This window comes from Eumetopias jubatus, unplaced genomic scaffold (assembly GCF_037043125.1).
Source record: "Eumetopias jubatus isolate StellerSeaLion01/CBP00866 unplaced genomic scaffold, mEumJub1_p1.0 scaffold_16, whole genome shotgun sequence".
Taxonomy (NCBI): Eukaryota; Metazoa; Chordata; class Mammalia; order Carnivora; family Otariidae; genus Eumetopias; species Eumetopias jubatus.
Genome location: NW_028274822.1, coordinates 68580052 through 68594770, shown reverse-complemented (window position 1 = coordinate 68594770; position 14719 = coordinate 68580052). Strand labels below are relative to the sequence as shown.

The 14719-nt window shown below is 55.2% G+C and overlaps 3 gene segments (V, D, J or C); all 3 read left to right on the top strand.

Moving 5' to 3' along the window:
* Positions 1–9891, top strand: part of LOC114201501 (immunoglobulin lambda-1 light chain-like) — a 113950-nt gene extending 104059 nt beyond the window's left edge. The window contains 2 exon segments of the V gene segment in view: positions 7984–8017; positions 9432–9891. Coding sequence covers positions 7984–8017; positions 9432–9751 — 354 coding nt within the window.
* Positions 2454–5621, top strand: LOC148162312 (immunoglobulin lambda constant 7-like). The segment is given in 2 exon segments: positions 2454–2579; positions 5163–5621. Coding segments are annotated over 2 exon segments (357 nt in total).
* Positions 9892–11383: 1492 nt separating the features above from the next.
* LOC114204128 (immunoglobulin lambda constant 7-like) lies at positions 11384–14161 on the top strand. The segment is given in 3 exon segments: positions 11384–11447; positions 12153–12287; positions 13702–14161. Coding segments are annotated over 3 exon segments (519 nt in total).
* The last annotated feature ends 558 nt before the right edge of the window (positions 14162–14719 follow it).

Sequence of the window (14719 nt, the reverse complement as noted above, 5' to 3'; positions counted from 1 at the left end):
GTTGAAACAAAATGGTGCAACAGAAGAGGTGGTCTGCAAAGCAGTTAGAGAGGGAAGCAAGGTCTTGGCTGAGTCTCCCCCAAGGATGTCCACTCTGCAACTTAGTCATAAATAGTTGCAGGGGCCAGCCTGGGGACCCAAAGAGGGTGGGCCTGAACCAAGGGGGTCATGTTCAGGCGCCGCGACAGATCAAACTGATCTGACGGATGCAAGGGCACTGAGGCGTGAGGCGGGCAATCGAGGCACTGGGAGCCGCCTGGGCTGAGAGGAGAGAAGTGCGCAGGCGCGGCAGAGCGCTCCCGGACCGGAGCCAGGGGAGAGAGCATGCGCGCCACGCTGCGCCGTTGTGTGTTAGGCGCTGCGTCCTTGATCTTGGGGTCCAGAGGAGTTGTTGAGGGATTTAAAAGCAGACTGTCAGGGTCGGATTCGTGTTTGGAAAACGGTTTTCCGATAGGAGACTGGTATGAGGCCAGATTAGAGGACCAAGGATGGATAACGGCCAAAGCTTGCACCTTGGGGATGGGGAGGAAGGACCAAGTACCAAGAACCAAGATCTCTTCTAAAATTAGCAAGTACCAGAGTTTGACCAGGGAGGAATGGGCACTCTCATGGACTGTCTATAGAAGTCTAAAATGTATAACCATTTTAACAATATGCAGCAAGTCATTTTTTTAAAGTATACTTATTTATTTATTTAAATTGTGTAATTCCACTTCTAGGAATTCATGGGGTGGTGGGGGGCGGGGGCGGGGGCAATAATCAAAGATGTAACCAAAGTTTACAAACAAGAATGGCTAGCTCAGGGCGCCTGGGTGGCTCAGTTGGTTAAGCGACTGCCTTCGGCTCGGGTCATGATCCTGGAGTCCCGGGATCGAGTCCCACATCGGGCTCCCTGCTCAGCGGGGAGTCTGCTTCTCCCTCTGACCTTCTTCCCTCTCGTGCTCTCTATCTCTCATTCTCTCTCTCTCAAATAAATAAATAAAATCTTAAAAAAAAAAAAAAGAATGGCTAGCTCAACATTATTAATGGTGCGAGAAAACGAAATAATCTAAATATCCAGCAGAAAGGGTGTGACCACAGTATGGAACATCTATCATAAGGAATCTTACACAAGCCTCCAAAACTCTGTTTCTGAAATTGCGTTTTTAAAGTATGTGTGCATTTTCAAAAGCCTGTCCGAAAATATAGAAAAATGTCAGTGGTGTGTCTCTGGCTGATGGGATTTCACCTGATTTAAATTTCTGCTTTCTGATTTTCTATACTTTTGAAAATGTTCACAGGAAGATATATTTTGTTTTTATTTTCTAAAATAATTTTTAATATGAGTAACATGTACTTGTTGTAAAAAAAAAAAAAAGATTAAGTAAAGAAGTATATTAAAGAAAAAAATCTACATCTTACCCTAAAACCCATTCTCCAGCGATGACCACTGTCAGGTTGGTCGATATACTTCCAATCCTTCTCCCATGTGTGTATGTCCTTGAAAACACACACACACACACACGCGCGCGCGTGCATATCTACTCGATTTGGAGGGATTTATTTTTCAAATAATGGAATCATACTCTGCATATTGTCCTGCAACTAGCTTTTTGAACAGTCTGTTACTGACATTTTCTATCTCAATCTGTATGGATCTCCCATGTTCTTATAATGGCTTTGTAAGACTTCAACATTTGGTTGAACCAGACTGTATGTAATTATTCCCCCATTCATGGACATTTAGGTTGTTTCCATTTAAAAATATAAATTACAAGTGATGCTGTCATGGAAATACCCACATATGTGTGCATGTGTTATGTGTGTACTTGAAGCGCACTTAAATACCTACTTTGGATTAATGGCTAAAACTGGAATTTCTGGACCAGAGAGAATGTGCTTTCAAAATGTTCTTATATGGTACCCAAATGTCCTTCTGAAAGGCTGTCCCAGCTTATATTCACTGCAGTGAATGACGGTGCCCTTTCCTCTACATCCTTGCCAATACTGTGATACTGTTGAAGTTTTTTTTAATTTGCTCATCCCTGATGAGCATTAATGAGGATATGTTTGTTGTTTAATCGTTTATTTGATCATTGGTGAGTGGTTTTTCCTTTCTTTTTTTTTTTTTTTTTTTTTTACTTATTTTATTTCTACTGTGAATTTACCAGTCATAATTTTGTCTATTTTTCCATTCGGTTCCTTGTATTTTCTTATGGATCTATAGAAACTCCTCATATATTTGGATATCAATCCCTGGTTAAGTGTATATGTTGTAAATATTATTTGGTGGTATTTCCTTTTCCTTTTATGACTATGGAATAAGATTTGACAGTGTCATTGATGGATGTGTCTTCAGGTTCCTTAGGTCAGTAAGATCTCCCAAATCATTCTACTTTCCCTTCAAAGGTAGTGGCTGTGGGTCTGAGCTGCTGGTCCTGGGACTCTCCCACCACAGCCTCCCCGAAACCTTCAATCTGCTTCCTTTTCCTACAAAGGACTTCTGGCGTCAGAAGGTCCAGCTTGGACTTGGCAAAACCACCACCCAGAACAGTTGGCTACTATGCATCAAAGGACCCAGGTCAAGTGGACCCTTCTAGGTAGCATTAACTACCTGGATGTTCAATGACTCCATCCATCTGATGGGAAGGGTGCATCATGGCAGTATTTCCTCTCTGTCTTCCTTCTCCTGGGAGGGCGGGGAAGCACATGCCCATGAGGGGAGGGCCTTCATCTGCTCTGCTCTTTATTCTCTCCATGGTGCCTTTCATATCTAGGGAAAAGAAGAAATGTAAACTGTTCCCTATTGTTCCCCACTTTATAGAAGATTGTCTGCTCCCTCCATCCTCTCCTGCTGAATAATCACTGTGTGGTGACCTGGTAAACTCTGGGATCAAACGGATCACACCAGGGTTGTCCTCTGTGCACGATGGCAATGTGGCTGCACATATGGACATCAGTCCAGTGAGAGCCTCTTCAGGTGGCTCCCGGGTACACGCACATGACCCCAGGAGATCTGTAAGCTCCTGCTTTCTGATTGACAACATACTCTAGCTCATCTGTGCCTACCCACCCCGGGACCAAAATCAGTCACTGATGCCAGTTCTGGTTAGTGGGAGGTGGGATTGAGACTCTCTGAAAGAAGCAGAGCAGCAGTCACACACCAGACCCTCCCCAACATGAGACCAGACAGGGGATTGCCTGGGGCTGCTCCCAAGGTCACCGGGACACAGGCTAGCATGTCCTACAGGACCAGCCCAGATTTTACTTAGGACAGTCCCAAAGTAGGACATTCCCAGGAAGATAAAGCTGAGCCCTCTGGAGTGATGGTTGGGGACATAGGAAGTTTCCAATGGCACATAAACCCAGATCAACCTGCTTTTCCCTGCAAAAGAGGGTTTGGGAGGGAGGGGACATCCTCTGCCCTCACCTCATGGTGTCAACAAGGAACTGGGATTGTTTGAACATGCAGAGAAGGGATGTCCTATTCAATTCCATGGAACCTAACTCAAATTACACACAGGCCTTCCACAAACTATTTTAAATCCTGGGAGATAGCAGTACCAACAGCAGATCAGATACCAACTTCCTTTGGAAGAATTGCTTCCAAGGATCCTGTTGCAGAACACATGGGGTCATTGGTCCTGTCATCTGCTAGGGGTGGGGGATGTGTTCCGCCCCCCCACCACTGCTGAGCACACACCAGCCTGGAGCATTGCCCCCACTTCCTCCATCGCAGCTGCAGGTGGGGGGCTCGTGGGTGGGGCAGGGCCTCCCAGGGAGAATTTTTGTATGAGCCTGTATCACAGTGTTTGGTATTTGGCGGAGGGACCCAGCTGACCGTCCAGGGTGAGTCCCATCTTCTCCCTCCTTCCCTGCTCTCCCAGACGTTTGGGCAATTTTCCGCTATTTTTTTTTTTTTTCTTTTTGTGTCCTGTCTCAGCCTTTGTCATGCTTTCACCCGGGATCCCAGCCTCTGGGACCCTGACCTCCTCCCCTCCCTGTAAGACTTTCCTGCTTACTTCTTTGGTCATCACCACCCCCTCACCTACAACTTGAGAGGCAAACAATCGTTGGAATGACCTAGAAACTCCTCTATCTCTCTGCCAGGGTCGTGCTGGGTCCTAGATGTGCTCTGCTCTGTCCTCTCCTCTCTGGCCTCCTGTTCTTCCATCCTTGTGTCTGGGAGGCACTTGGGTCCCCCATCAAAAAGGGAAGAGAGAATAAGGACCATTGGGGGGATGACCATTTGGCACCTTTAGAGGGACCCAGAACCCTCAGGTCCAAGGCTGGGGACACACAGGTCAGAGGTTCTGATAAGTTCCGCAGAGCTGTGAGACACGGGATCCATGGCCAGGAATGTTACAGGTGTTCAGGGCCTCACCTGGGCCTCCAGGGGCTACAATGCAGAGCCCTGAACTGGCCTGGGGACTCAAGGAAGCCCGCAAGAGGGAGGACAGTGCAGAGAAGAGAAGGTGCTAGAGAAAGTATCACGCAAAGATGGGATGTAACAAGGTAAACTCCTGAGTCTCTACAAGACATACATCCTGCCACCAAGAAAGGCAGAATATATGACACGAAGGCTCTAATGATGAGACCAATTTGGAGAAGATGGAGGGCAAGGCTGCCAAAAGACTTTGAAATACAGAGGCAGTAGGACAGGCAGACAGGCTCTGTATGGTCAGCAAAGCTCCCACCCCATCCAGGATAGCCCAGGAGAGACAGATCTGAGTAAAAACAGACCCCTTAGGGCAAAGACCCTAACACCCTGAGCACAGAAGTGTTGGGCCAGAAATGTCCTCAGGATTACACAACAGGAAGTCAGAGAGCTCACATCATCTCCTGGGGGACAGAGAGACAGACATAGAGCCCCATGCAGACACTGTGGGAAAGACAGAGAATGTAGGAACATGAGTGAGTTGGAGATCTGTGTAGGGCAAAGGTTCCAAGAGAGTCTCAGGATGGGTGGTAGCAGGTGTCCAACTCAAAGTTCCCAATCAAGGATGGGAAGTTGAGGAATAATTGATCCCACGCTCCCTGGCATGTACCTGCAACACAGAGTTAGAAACGGGGGCACTGATTGGATGCTCAGGAACCTATACCCACACAAAGGCTGATATCAAGGAACCCCAAGATGGATTACCTACGTTCCCTCTGACCTGCTTCCCTCCTCCGCCTCACAGGTGGGCAGAAGTCTCCTCACTCAGTCACACTCTTCCCGCCCTCCTCTGAGAAACTCCGCGCCAACAAGGCCACCCTGGTGTGCCTCATCAGTGACTTCTACCCCAGCGGCGTGACGGTGGCCTGGAAGGCAAACGGCAGCCCCGTCACCGAGGGCGTGGAGACCACCAAACCCTCCAAACAGAGCAACAACAAGTACGCGGCCAGCAGCTACCTGAGCCTGTCGCCTGACAAGTGGAAATCATACAGCAGCGTCAGCTGCCTGGTCACGCACGAGGGGAGCACCGTGGAGAAGAAGGTGGTCCCCGCAGAGTGCTCTTAGGTCCCCGACACCCTCCCCCACCCAAGGGGGCCTGGAGCCACAGGACCTCCAGGAGGACCTGCCCTCGCCCCAGGGTCTCCCCGGCCCTTCTCGCTGCACCCGCTCGACACTCAATAAATGTCCTTTATTCAATCAGAAATCGTGCTCTCTGCTCATTGCGCTTCTAACACTTTGCGGCCTAAACCCAACCATCTTTGGGGGTGATCATCAAGCTTTTCCTTTCGGGGGAATCAGTCTGAAGAAGGCATCCTCATGATTTTGGGAGGGTATACCTCCCAGATTCTCACCCACGATGGCCAGATGGTATTCCAAAACACAAAATCCCAACGGGAGAAAAGAGATTAAAGACCATCCTTCACAATGGCTCTATGCTCTTCCATTTTTTTTTTTTTAAAGATTTCTTTATTTTTTTGACAGAGACAGAGACAGCGAGAGCAGGAACACAAGCAGGGACAGAGGGAGAGGGAGAGAAGCAGGCCTCCCGCCGAGGAGGGAACCCGATGCGGGGCTCGATCCCAGGACCCTGGGATTATGAGCTGAGCCAAAGGCAGACACTTAACGACTGCACCACCCAGGCGCCCTCTATGCTCTTTTCATTCTTTGCACCATGCCCATTGCCATGCGCAGCTGCCCTCACTGACCTTGGCTCCCCATGGTGTGCAGATAACTTCGGAGTGCCTCCCAGAATCTGGAAATAGCCCCTCTCATGAAATGTTCACTCCCCTATCGCTAGAGGCTCCCGTCTCAGTGCCATGATTTCCCTGAATTCCTATCCCATGTGGACCTGCCCCACCATCACACCCTAGAACACCCTCCCTTCCTTAGGAGAACCCCCTCCCCTGTTTCCCCGGGGACACTGCTGTATTCCCCTCACAGACTCTCCCGGGTACACTCACGACAGGGCCTTCAGCCAGGACCCGGGGCACTCCCACTCCCAATCACACTCGCGGCCCCTCCTCCCACATTGTCTCTCGGCTCCCACTTGTATTCATGTTTTCTGGGAGACAGACATCAGCTATGCTCTCTAGGACTCCTCCAAGGCCAAGCCAAACTGTGAGCCCAACACTCCTACTTGGGTGACCCACCTAGGGCCTCTAGGTTAAAAATCCAGGGTCAGATTGTGGAAATGGGCTGCCACCAGGTCTCTCCAATGACTCCACGATTTAGGAGCCAAGTATGGTAGCTGAGCTAGAACACCAATGCACATACACGGGGACGAATGCACACCAACACCCATGCACACACATGATCACCACAAAGGCACTGGCATCTATCCAAACACTGCAATGGTGGGCATGTCTGGGGAAAGATCAGGAAAAGCCAGAGTACAGGGACGACTCAGGAACCCCATGTGGGACCTGGGCAAAGAACACCCAGTCGCCACAGTGCCCACCAGACCCAGCCAGTGGCAGAGAGAAGGCCAGGGAGATTGCAGTCAAAGATGGAGTGAGACAAGAGATATGCTGAGCTCCTGGGGGGGAAGGGGGGGGGAGGATCTGGACCGGAAGAGGCAGGCAGACAGGGGAGGACAGCAGCAGTGCCGACCAAGCGTGCCGCCGTGTCACAGAAAGACGGTGGCCAGGCCTGCATGTCCCCTGCCTGAGCACTGCGGGTGCCGTGCCCAGGCCAGAATGCAGGCCGAGTTCCTGGGGGCCAGGGCCCCCTCTCCACAAGAAGGTCCAGTGCCGGGGTTCAGTATGTGTCCTGCGTGCTAGGCGTGATTGCTGAACATGGGCCTGTGTGATCCTGAGTCAGTTCCGGTGGCCAGCACAGACTCCCACACTGGAGTTCCGGGTCAAATTGCTAGAGGCCCTGACCGCCTCCCCACCCACCAGGGGCCCGCCAGGTCTATCCAGCTGACATTTAGCCCACACACCCCTACAGGGTGACGTCTGACCTCCCCCAGCTCAGGTCGGGGACTAAACACTGACCATCCACTATAGCTTCTGGAAGATCCAGCCAAAGGCAGGAATTCGGGTGCTCAGGGCCCTCTGGAGGGATCTGAGTGCTCGGCGGGGGGGGGAACATGCTTCTCCACCCACCCACTTCCCATCGCTGACCCCAAATCTGCATGGCGTCTTGTGCTGAGGATGTGGTGGCACCCAGGACCCTCTCCACGACTCCCAGTCTGCAGAGGGGTGCCGGCTCCATCAACTCTGAGTGAAACAGGCCTGCTCCCCCCTTCCACAAAGACACCCTGACACATAGCTCCTCCCTAAGGATGGAGGTAGCTGGGAACCAATGCCATAGCCAGACCGTCCTCCAGCCCCTCGCCATGACTGAGGACAGATGGACTCTGAATTCTCCATGGACATGAAATCCCAGGTCCCCAGGTGCCAGCAGCCACCACCACCACCCCCCCACCCGCCGCCCATCTGCCAGGCCAGCACCCGTGACAAGGAGGCTGCACTGGGGGCCTCTCGAGCAGCTGCAGGTGGGCCTGGGTCAAGGCTGGAGGGGCTCACAGAGGGTTTGTGTTCGAGGCTGTGTCACAGTGTGCTGTGTTCGGCAGCGGGACCCAGCTGACCGTCCTCGGTGAGTCTCCCCCTTGCCCTCCTCTTTGGGATCCAGGGTACAGTTTGGGGAAAGCTTCTCTCCTTTCAGTGCGGACTAGGGCTCGGTCTGAAGGTCAGCGGGGTCTGTACGTTTTGCCTTCCTTGTCCGTCCCTCGTGCCTCCACTGGTCCCATCTTGTCAGATGCCTGTTCCGAGCTGCTGGGGACCGGCCCCCAAACCCTCCCCGATCGACACTCGGGCCTCGTTGTGGGTCCACCTCTCTCCCCATGGGAACCTTGTCCTCTGGACTCGGGGATCCTGGGCTCCCCCCTCGGGGTCTATTGGCTTCAAGAGTCTGGGGGGAACTGACGGGTGACGGACAAGGCCAAGGGAGGCTCAGCCTGCCAGCAGGGCCATAGCAGGAGGGGAGGATGCTGGGGGCCGCTCAGGCGCTGGCTCCTGGCCCTGGGATCACAGCCAGAGGGCTGCCTGGAACACAGTGAGGTGAGCCTTGGTCTGGGGACCAGGAGGCAAGGACGGAGCAACAAGACAAGGGGTCAAGGACGAAGCGAGGGCTTCGGAGGAGAAGGGGGCCCAGGGTGCTGGGAACACCCACCTCCACGAGGACGGTCAGGCACCAAGAACGGGACAGGTCCCCGGACACTCGGGCAGCAGAGGTCCACCCCTTCCCCTCCCACCACGGCTGGAAATTCCCTTGAGCACGTACTGGGCTTCTCGCTCCCTGAGAGGGACAGGCGACAGGGAAGGTGCCTACCCGGCACTCAGATGCTGGGACACACAGACCCCCTGGCATAACTTCACAGAACAGGGAGACCCCTTAGGGCAGACACAGCACCAGCCTCAGACCTGGACATTCACCTTGCACGGGACCCCTCATCTGCTGCACTCCCTGGAACCCGGCCCCAGGGGCTCGGAGCCCCGCCCCACCCAGCATCCCTGGTCGGGGTGGGGATCCCTGGCGATGTGGGCAGGCTGCTGGAAGGAGTGAGGCGGTCTGGGGGCAGGACCACTACTCTTCACATGGCAAGAGAGCCCTGAAACCAGGGACGGACCAGATCTAGGAAATCCCGGGTAATCCAACTGGGGGACGTCACCCTGAGAATGAGGTCCAAGGACGGGCAGATTCATCAGGCAAGCAGGGTCTCAGGGCCCGTAGAGCTAGATCGGGGCGTGGACTGAGTGATTTCGAAGGTTATGTGACCTGAGGAGAGATTGAATCCGTGGAGGGGCCCAGAAACTGGAGGCTCTGGCACTCAGATTCTCCCCACACAAGGGAAGTGACCCAACCCATGGCTGACCTGACCTCAGGGCAGCAAGGGCCACCTGAGGCCCAAGCCAGGGACTTGGCACAACCGTGCCCCTCCATCAGGACTGAGGTAGGAGCTGACAGAGTAATCCTCTGACCTTGACCTGCCGCCCCTCCCTCCCCACAGGTCAGCCCAAGTCCGCGCCCTCGGTGGCGCTCTTCCCGCCCTCCTCTGAGGAACTCCGCGCCAACAAGGCCACCCTGGTGTGCCTCATCAGTGACTTCTACCCCAGCGGCGTGACGGTGGCCTGGAAGGCAAACGGCAGCCCCGTCACCGACGGCGTGGAGACCACCAAGCCCTCCAAACAGAGCAACAACAAGTACGCGGCCAGCAGCTACCTGAGCCTGTCGCCTGACAAGTGGAAATCATACAGCAGCGTCAGCTGCCTGGTCACGCACGAGGGGAGCACCGTGGAGAAGAAGGTGGTCCCCGCAGAGTGCTCTTAGGTCCCCGACACCCTCCCCCACCCAAGGGGGCCTGGAACCACAGGACCTCCAGGAGGACCTGCCCTCGCCCCAGGGTCACCCCGGCCCTTCTCACTGCACCCGCTCGACACTCAATAAAATGTCCTTTATTCAATCAGAAATCGTGCTCTCTGCTCATTGCGCTTCTAACACTTTGCGGCCTAAACCCAACCGTCTTTGGGGGTGATCATCAATCTTTTGCTTCCGGGGGGAATCAGTCTGAAGAAGGCATCCTCATGATTTTGGGAGGGGTAGACCTCCCAGATTCTCACCCACGATGGCCAGATGGTATTCCAGAACACAAAATCCCAACGGGAGAAAAGAGATTAAAGACCATCCTTCACAATGGCTCTATGCTCTTCCATTTTTTTTTTTAAAGATTTCTTTATTTATTTGACAGAGACAGAGACAGCGAGAGCAGGAACACAAGCAGGGACAGAGGGAGAGGGAGAGAAGCAGGCCTCCCGCCGAGGAGGGAGCCCGATGTGGGACTCGATCCCAGGACCCTGGGATTATGAGCTGAGCCAAAGGCAGACACTTAACGACTGCACCACCCAGGCGCCCTCTATGCTCTTTTCTTTCTTTGCACCATGCCCATTGCCATGCGCAGCTGCCCTCGCTGACCTTGGCTCCCCATGGTGTGCAGATAACTTCGGAGTGCCTCTCAGAATCTGGAAATAGCCCCTCTCATGAAATGTTCACTCCCCTATCGCTAGAGGCTCCCGTCTCAGTGCCATGATTTCCCTGAATTCCTATCCCATGTGGACCTGCCCCACCATCACACCCTAGAACACCCTCCCTTCCTTAGGAGAACCCCCTCCCCTGTTTCCCCGGGGACACTGCTGTATTCCCCTCACAGACTCTCCCGGGTACACTCACGACAGGGCCTTCAGCCAGGACCCAGGGCACTCCCACTCCCAATCACACTCGCGGCCCCTCCTCCCACATTGTCTCTCGGCTCCCACTTGTATTCATGTTTTCTGGGAGACAGACATCAGCTATGCTCTCTAGGACTCCTCCAAGGCCAAGCCAAACTGTGAGCCCAACACTCCTACTTGGGTGACCCACCTAGGACCTCTAGGTTAAAAATCCAGGGTCAGATTGTGGAAATGGGCTGCCACCAGGTCTCTCCAATGACTCCACGATTTAGGAGCCAAGTATGGTAGCTGAGCTAGAACACCAATGCACATACACGGGGACGAATGCACACCAACACCCATGCACACACATGATCACCACAAAGGCACTGGCATCTATCCAAACACTGCAATGGTGGGCATGTCTGGGGAAAGATCAGGAAAAGCCAGAGTACAGGGACGACTCAGGAACCCCATGTGGGACCTGGGCAAAGAACACCCAGTCGCCACAGTGCCCACCAGACCCAGCCAGTGGCAGAGAGAAGGCCAGGGAGATTGCAGTCAAAGATGGAGTGAGACAAGAGATATGCTGAGCTCCTGGGGGGGAAGGGGGGGGGAGGATCTGGACCGGAAGAGGCAGGCAGACAGGGGAGGACAGCAGCAGTGCCGACCAAGCGTGCCGCCGTGTCACAGAAAGACGGTGGCCAGGCCTGCATGTCCCCTGCCTGAGCACTGCGGGTGACGTGCCCAGGCCAGAATGCAGGCCGAGTTCCTGGGGGCCAGGGCCCCCTCTCCACAAGAAGGTCCAGTGCCGGGGTTCAGTATGTGTCCTGCGTGCTAGGCGTGATTGCTGAACATGGGCCTGTGTGATCCTGAGTCAGTTCCGGTGGCCAGCACAGACTCCCACACTGGAGTTCCGGGTCAAATTGCTAGAGGCCCTGACCGCCTCCCCACCCACCAGGGGCCCGCCAGGTCTATCCAGCTGACATTTAGCCCACACACCCCTACAGGGTGACGTCTGACCTCCCCCAGCTCAGGTCGGGGACTAAACACTGACCATCCACTATAGCTTCTGGAAGATCCAGCCAAAGGCAGGAATTCGGGTGCTCAGGGCCCTCTGGAGGGATCTGAGTGCTCGGCGGGGGGGGGAACATGCTTCTCCACCCACCCACTTCCCATCGCTGACCCCAAATCTGCATGGCGTCTTGTGCTGAGGATGTGGTGGCACCCAGGACCCTCTCCACGACTCCCAGTCTGCAGAGGGGTGCCGGCTCCATCAACTCTGAGTGAAACAGGCCTGCTCCCCCCTTCCACAAAGACACCCTGACACATAGCTCCTCCCTAAGGATGGAGGTAGCTGGGAACCAATGCCATAGCCAGACCGTCCTCCAGCCCCTCGCCATGACTGAGGACAGATGGACTCTGAATTCTCCATGGACATGAAATCCCAGGTCCCCAGGTGCCAGCAGCCACCACCACCACCCCCCCACCCGCCGCCCATCTGCCAGGCCAGCACCCGTGACAAGGAGGCTGCACTGGGGGCCTCTCGAGCAGCTGCAGGTGGGCCTGGGTCAAGGCTGGAGGGGCTCACAGAGGGTTTGTGTTCGAGGCTGTGTCACAGTGTGCTGTGTTCGGCAGCGGGACCCAGCTGACCGTCCTCGGTGAGTCTCCCCCTTGCCCTCCTCTTTGGGATCCAGGGTACAGTTTGGGGAAAGCTTCTCTCCTTTCAGTGCGGACTAGGGCTCGGTCTGAAGGTCAGCGGGGTCTGTACGTTTTGCCTTCCTTGTCCGTCCCTCGTGCCTCCACTGGTCCCATCTTGTCAGATGCCTGTTCCGAGCTGCTGGGGACCGGCCCCCAAACCCTCCCCGATCGACACTCGGGCCTCGTTGTGGGTCCACCTCTCTCCCCATGGGAACCTTGTCCTCTGGACTCGGGGATCCTGGGCTCCCCCCTCGGGGTCTATTGGCTTCAAGAGTCTGGGGGGAACTGACGGGTGACGGACAAGGCCAAGGGAGGCTCAGCCTGCCAGCAGGGCCATAGCAGGAGGGGAGGATGCTGGGGGCCGCTCAGGCGCTGGCTCCTGGCCCTGGGATCACAGCCAGAGGGCTGCCTGGAACACAGTGAGGTGAGCCTTGGTCTGGGGACCAGGAGGCAAGGACGGAGCAACAAGACAAGGGGTCAAGGACGAAGCGAGGGCTTCGGAGGAGAAGGGGGCCCAGGGTGCTGGGAACACCCACCTCCACGAGGACGGTCAGGCACCAAGAACGGGACAGGTCCCCGGACACTCGGGCAGCAGAGGTCCACCCCTTCCCCTCCCACCACGGCTGGAAATTCCCTTGAGCACGTACTGGGCTTCTCGCTCCCTGAGAGGGACAGGCGACAGGGAAGGTGCCTACCCGGCACTCAGATGCTGGGACACACAGACCCCCTGGCATAACTTCACAGAACAGGGAGACCCCTTAGGGCAGACACAGCACCAGCCTCAGACCTGGACATTCACCTTGCACGGGACCCCTCATCTGCTGCACTCCCTGGAACCCGGCCCCAGGGGCTCGGAGCCCCGCCCCACCCAGCATCCCTGGTCGGGGTGGGGATCCCTGGCGATGTGGGCAGGCTGCTGGAAGGAGTGAGGCGGTCTGGGGGCAGGACCACTACTCTTCACATGGCAAGAGAGCCCTGAAACCAGGGACGGACCAGATCTAGGAAATCCCGGGTAATCCAACTGGGGGACGTCACCCTGAGAATGAGGTCCAAGGACGGGCAGATTCATCAGGCAAGCAGGGTCTCAGGGCCCGTAGAGCTAGATCGGGGCGTGGACTGAGTGATTTCGAAGGTTATGTGACCTGAGGAGAGATTGAATCCGTGGAGGGGCCCAGAAACTGGAGGCTCTGGCACTCAGATTCTCCCCACACAAGGGAAGTGACCCAACCCATGGCTGACCTGACCTCAGGGCAGCAAGGGCCACCTGAGGCCCAAGCCAGGGACTTGGCACAGCCGTGCCCCTCCATCAGGACTGAGGTAGGAGCTGACAGAGTAATCCTCTGACCTTGACCTGCCGCCCCTCCCTCCCCACAGGTCAGCCCAAGTCCGCGCCCTCGGTGGCGCTCTTCCCGCCCTCCTCTGAGGAACTCCGCGCCAACAAGGCCACCCTGGTGTGCCTCATCAGTGACTTCTACCCCAGCGGCGTGACGGTGGCCTGGAAGGCAAACGGCAGCCCCGTCACCAACGGCGTGGAGACCACCAAGCCCTCCAAACAGAGCAACAACAAGTACGCGGCCAGCAGCTACCTGAGCCTGTCGCCTGACAAGTGGAAATCATACAGCAGCGTCAGCTGCCTGGTCACGCATGAGGGGAGCACCGTGGAGAAGAAGGTGGTCCCCGCAGAGTGCTCTTAGGTCCCCGACACCCTCCCCCACCCAAGGGGGCCTGGAACCACAGGACCTCCAGGAGGACCTGCCCTCCCCCCAGGGTCACCCCGGCCCTTCTCGCTGCACCCGCTCGACACTCAATAAAATGTCCTTTATTCAATCAGAAATCGTGCTCTCTGCTCATTGCGCTTCTAACACTTTGCGGCCTAAACCCAACCGTCTTTGGGGGTGATCATCAATCTTTTGCCTTTGGGGGAAAGGAGTCTGCAAAAGGTATCCTCATAGTTTTGGGAGGGCTAGTTTTACTCTCAACCATGAAGGCCATAGAATATTCCAGAATAGGAGATCTGAACAGCAGAACCAAGATAGACCATCCTCCCGAATGTCTCTTCGCTTGCCCTTCTTATGAGGACCACATCACTCACCGGCAGTACCAAAGCCCACGGCTCTTGGTTCCCCATGGACTCATGGATAATATCTGAGCTCCTCCCTGGACCTGGAGCCTCACCATCTGGTACAAGCCCCCTCAGAGATGCTCATTCTCCTATCCTTCATGCCCCGACTCATTGCCATGTTTCCCCGGTTTCCTACCCCATATGGGCATTCCCTATCATCACAATGTAGAGCATAGGGCATCCCCTGCTCCTGCTTCCCCAGTGACACTGTCCTGTGCCCCTCCAACCGGCATCTCTGTCACACTCACTACAGGACCCTCAGTCCCTTGA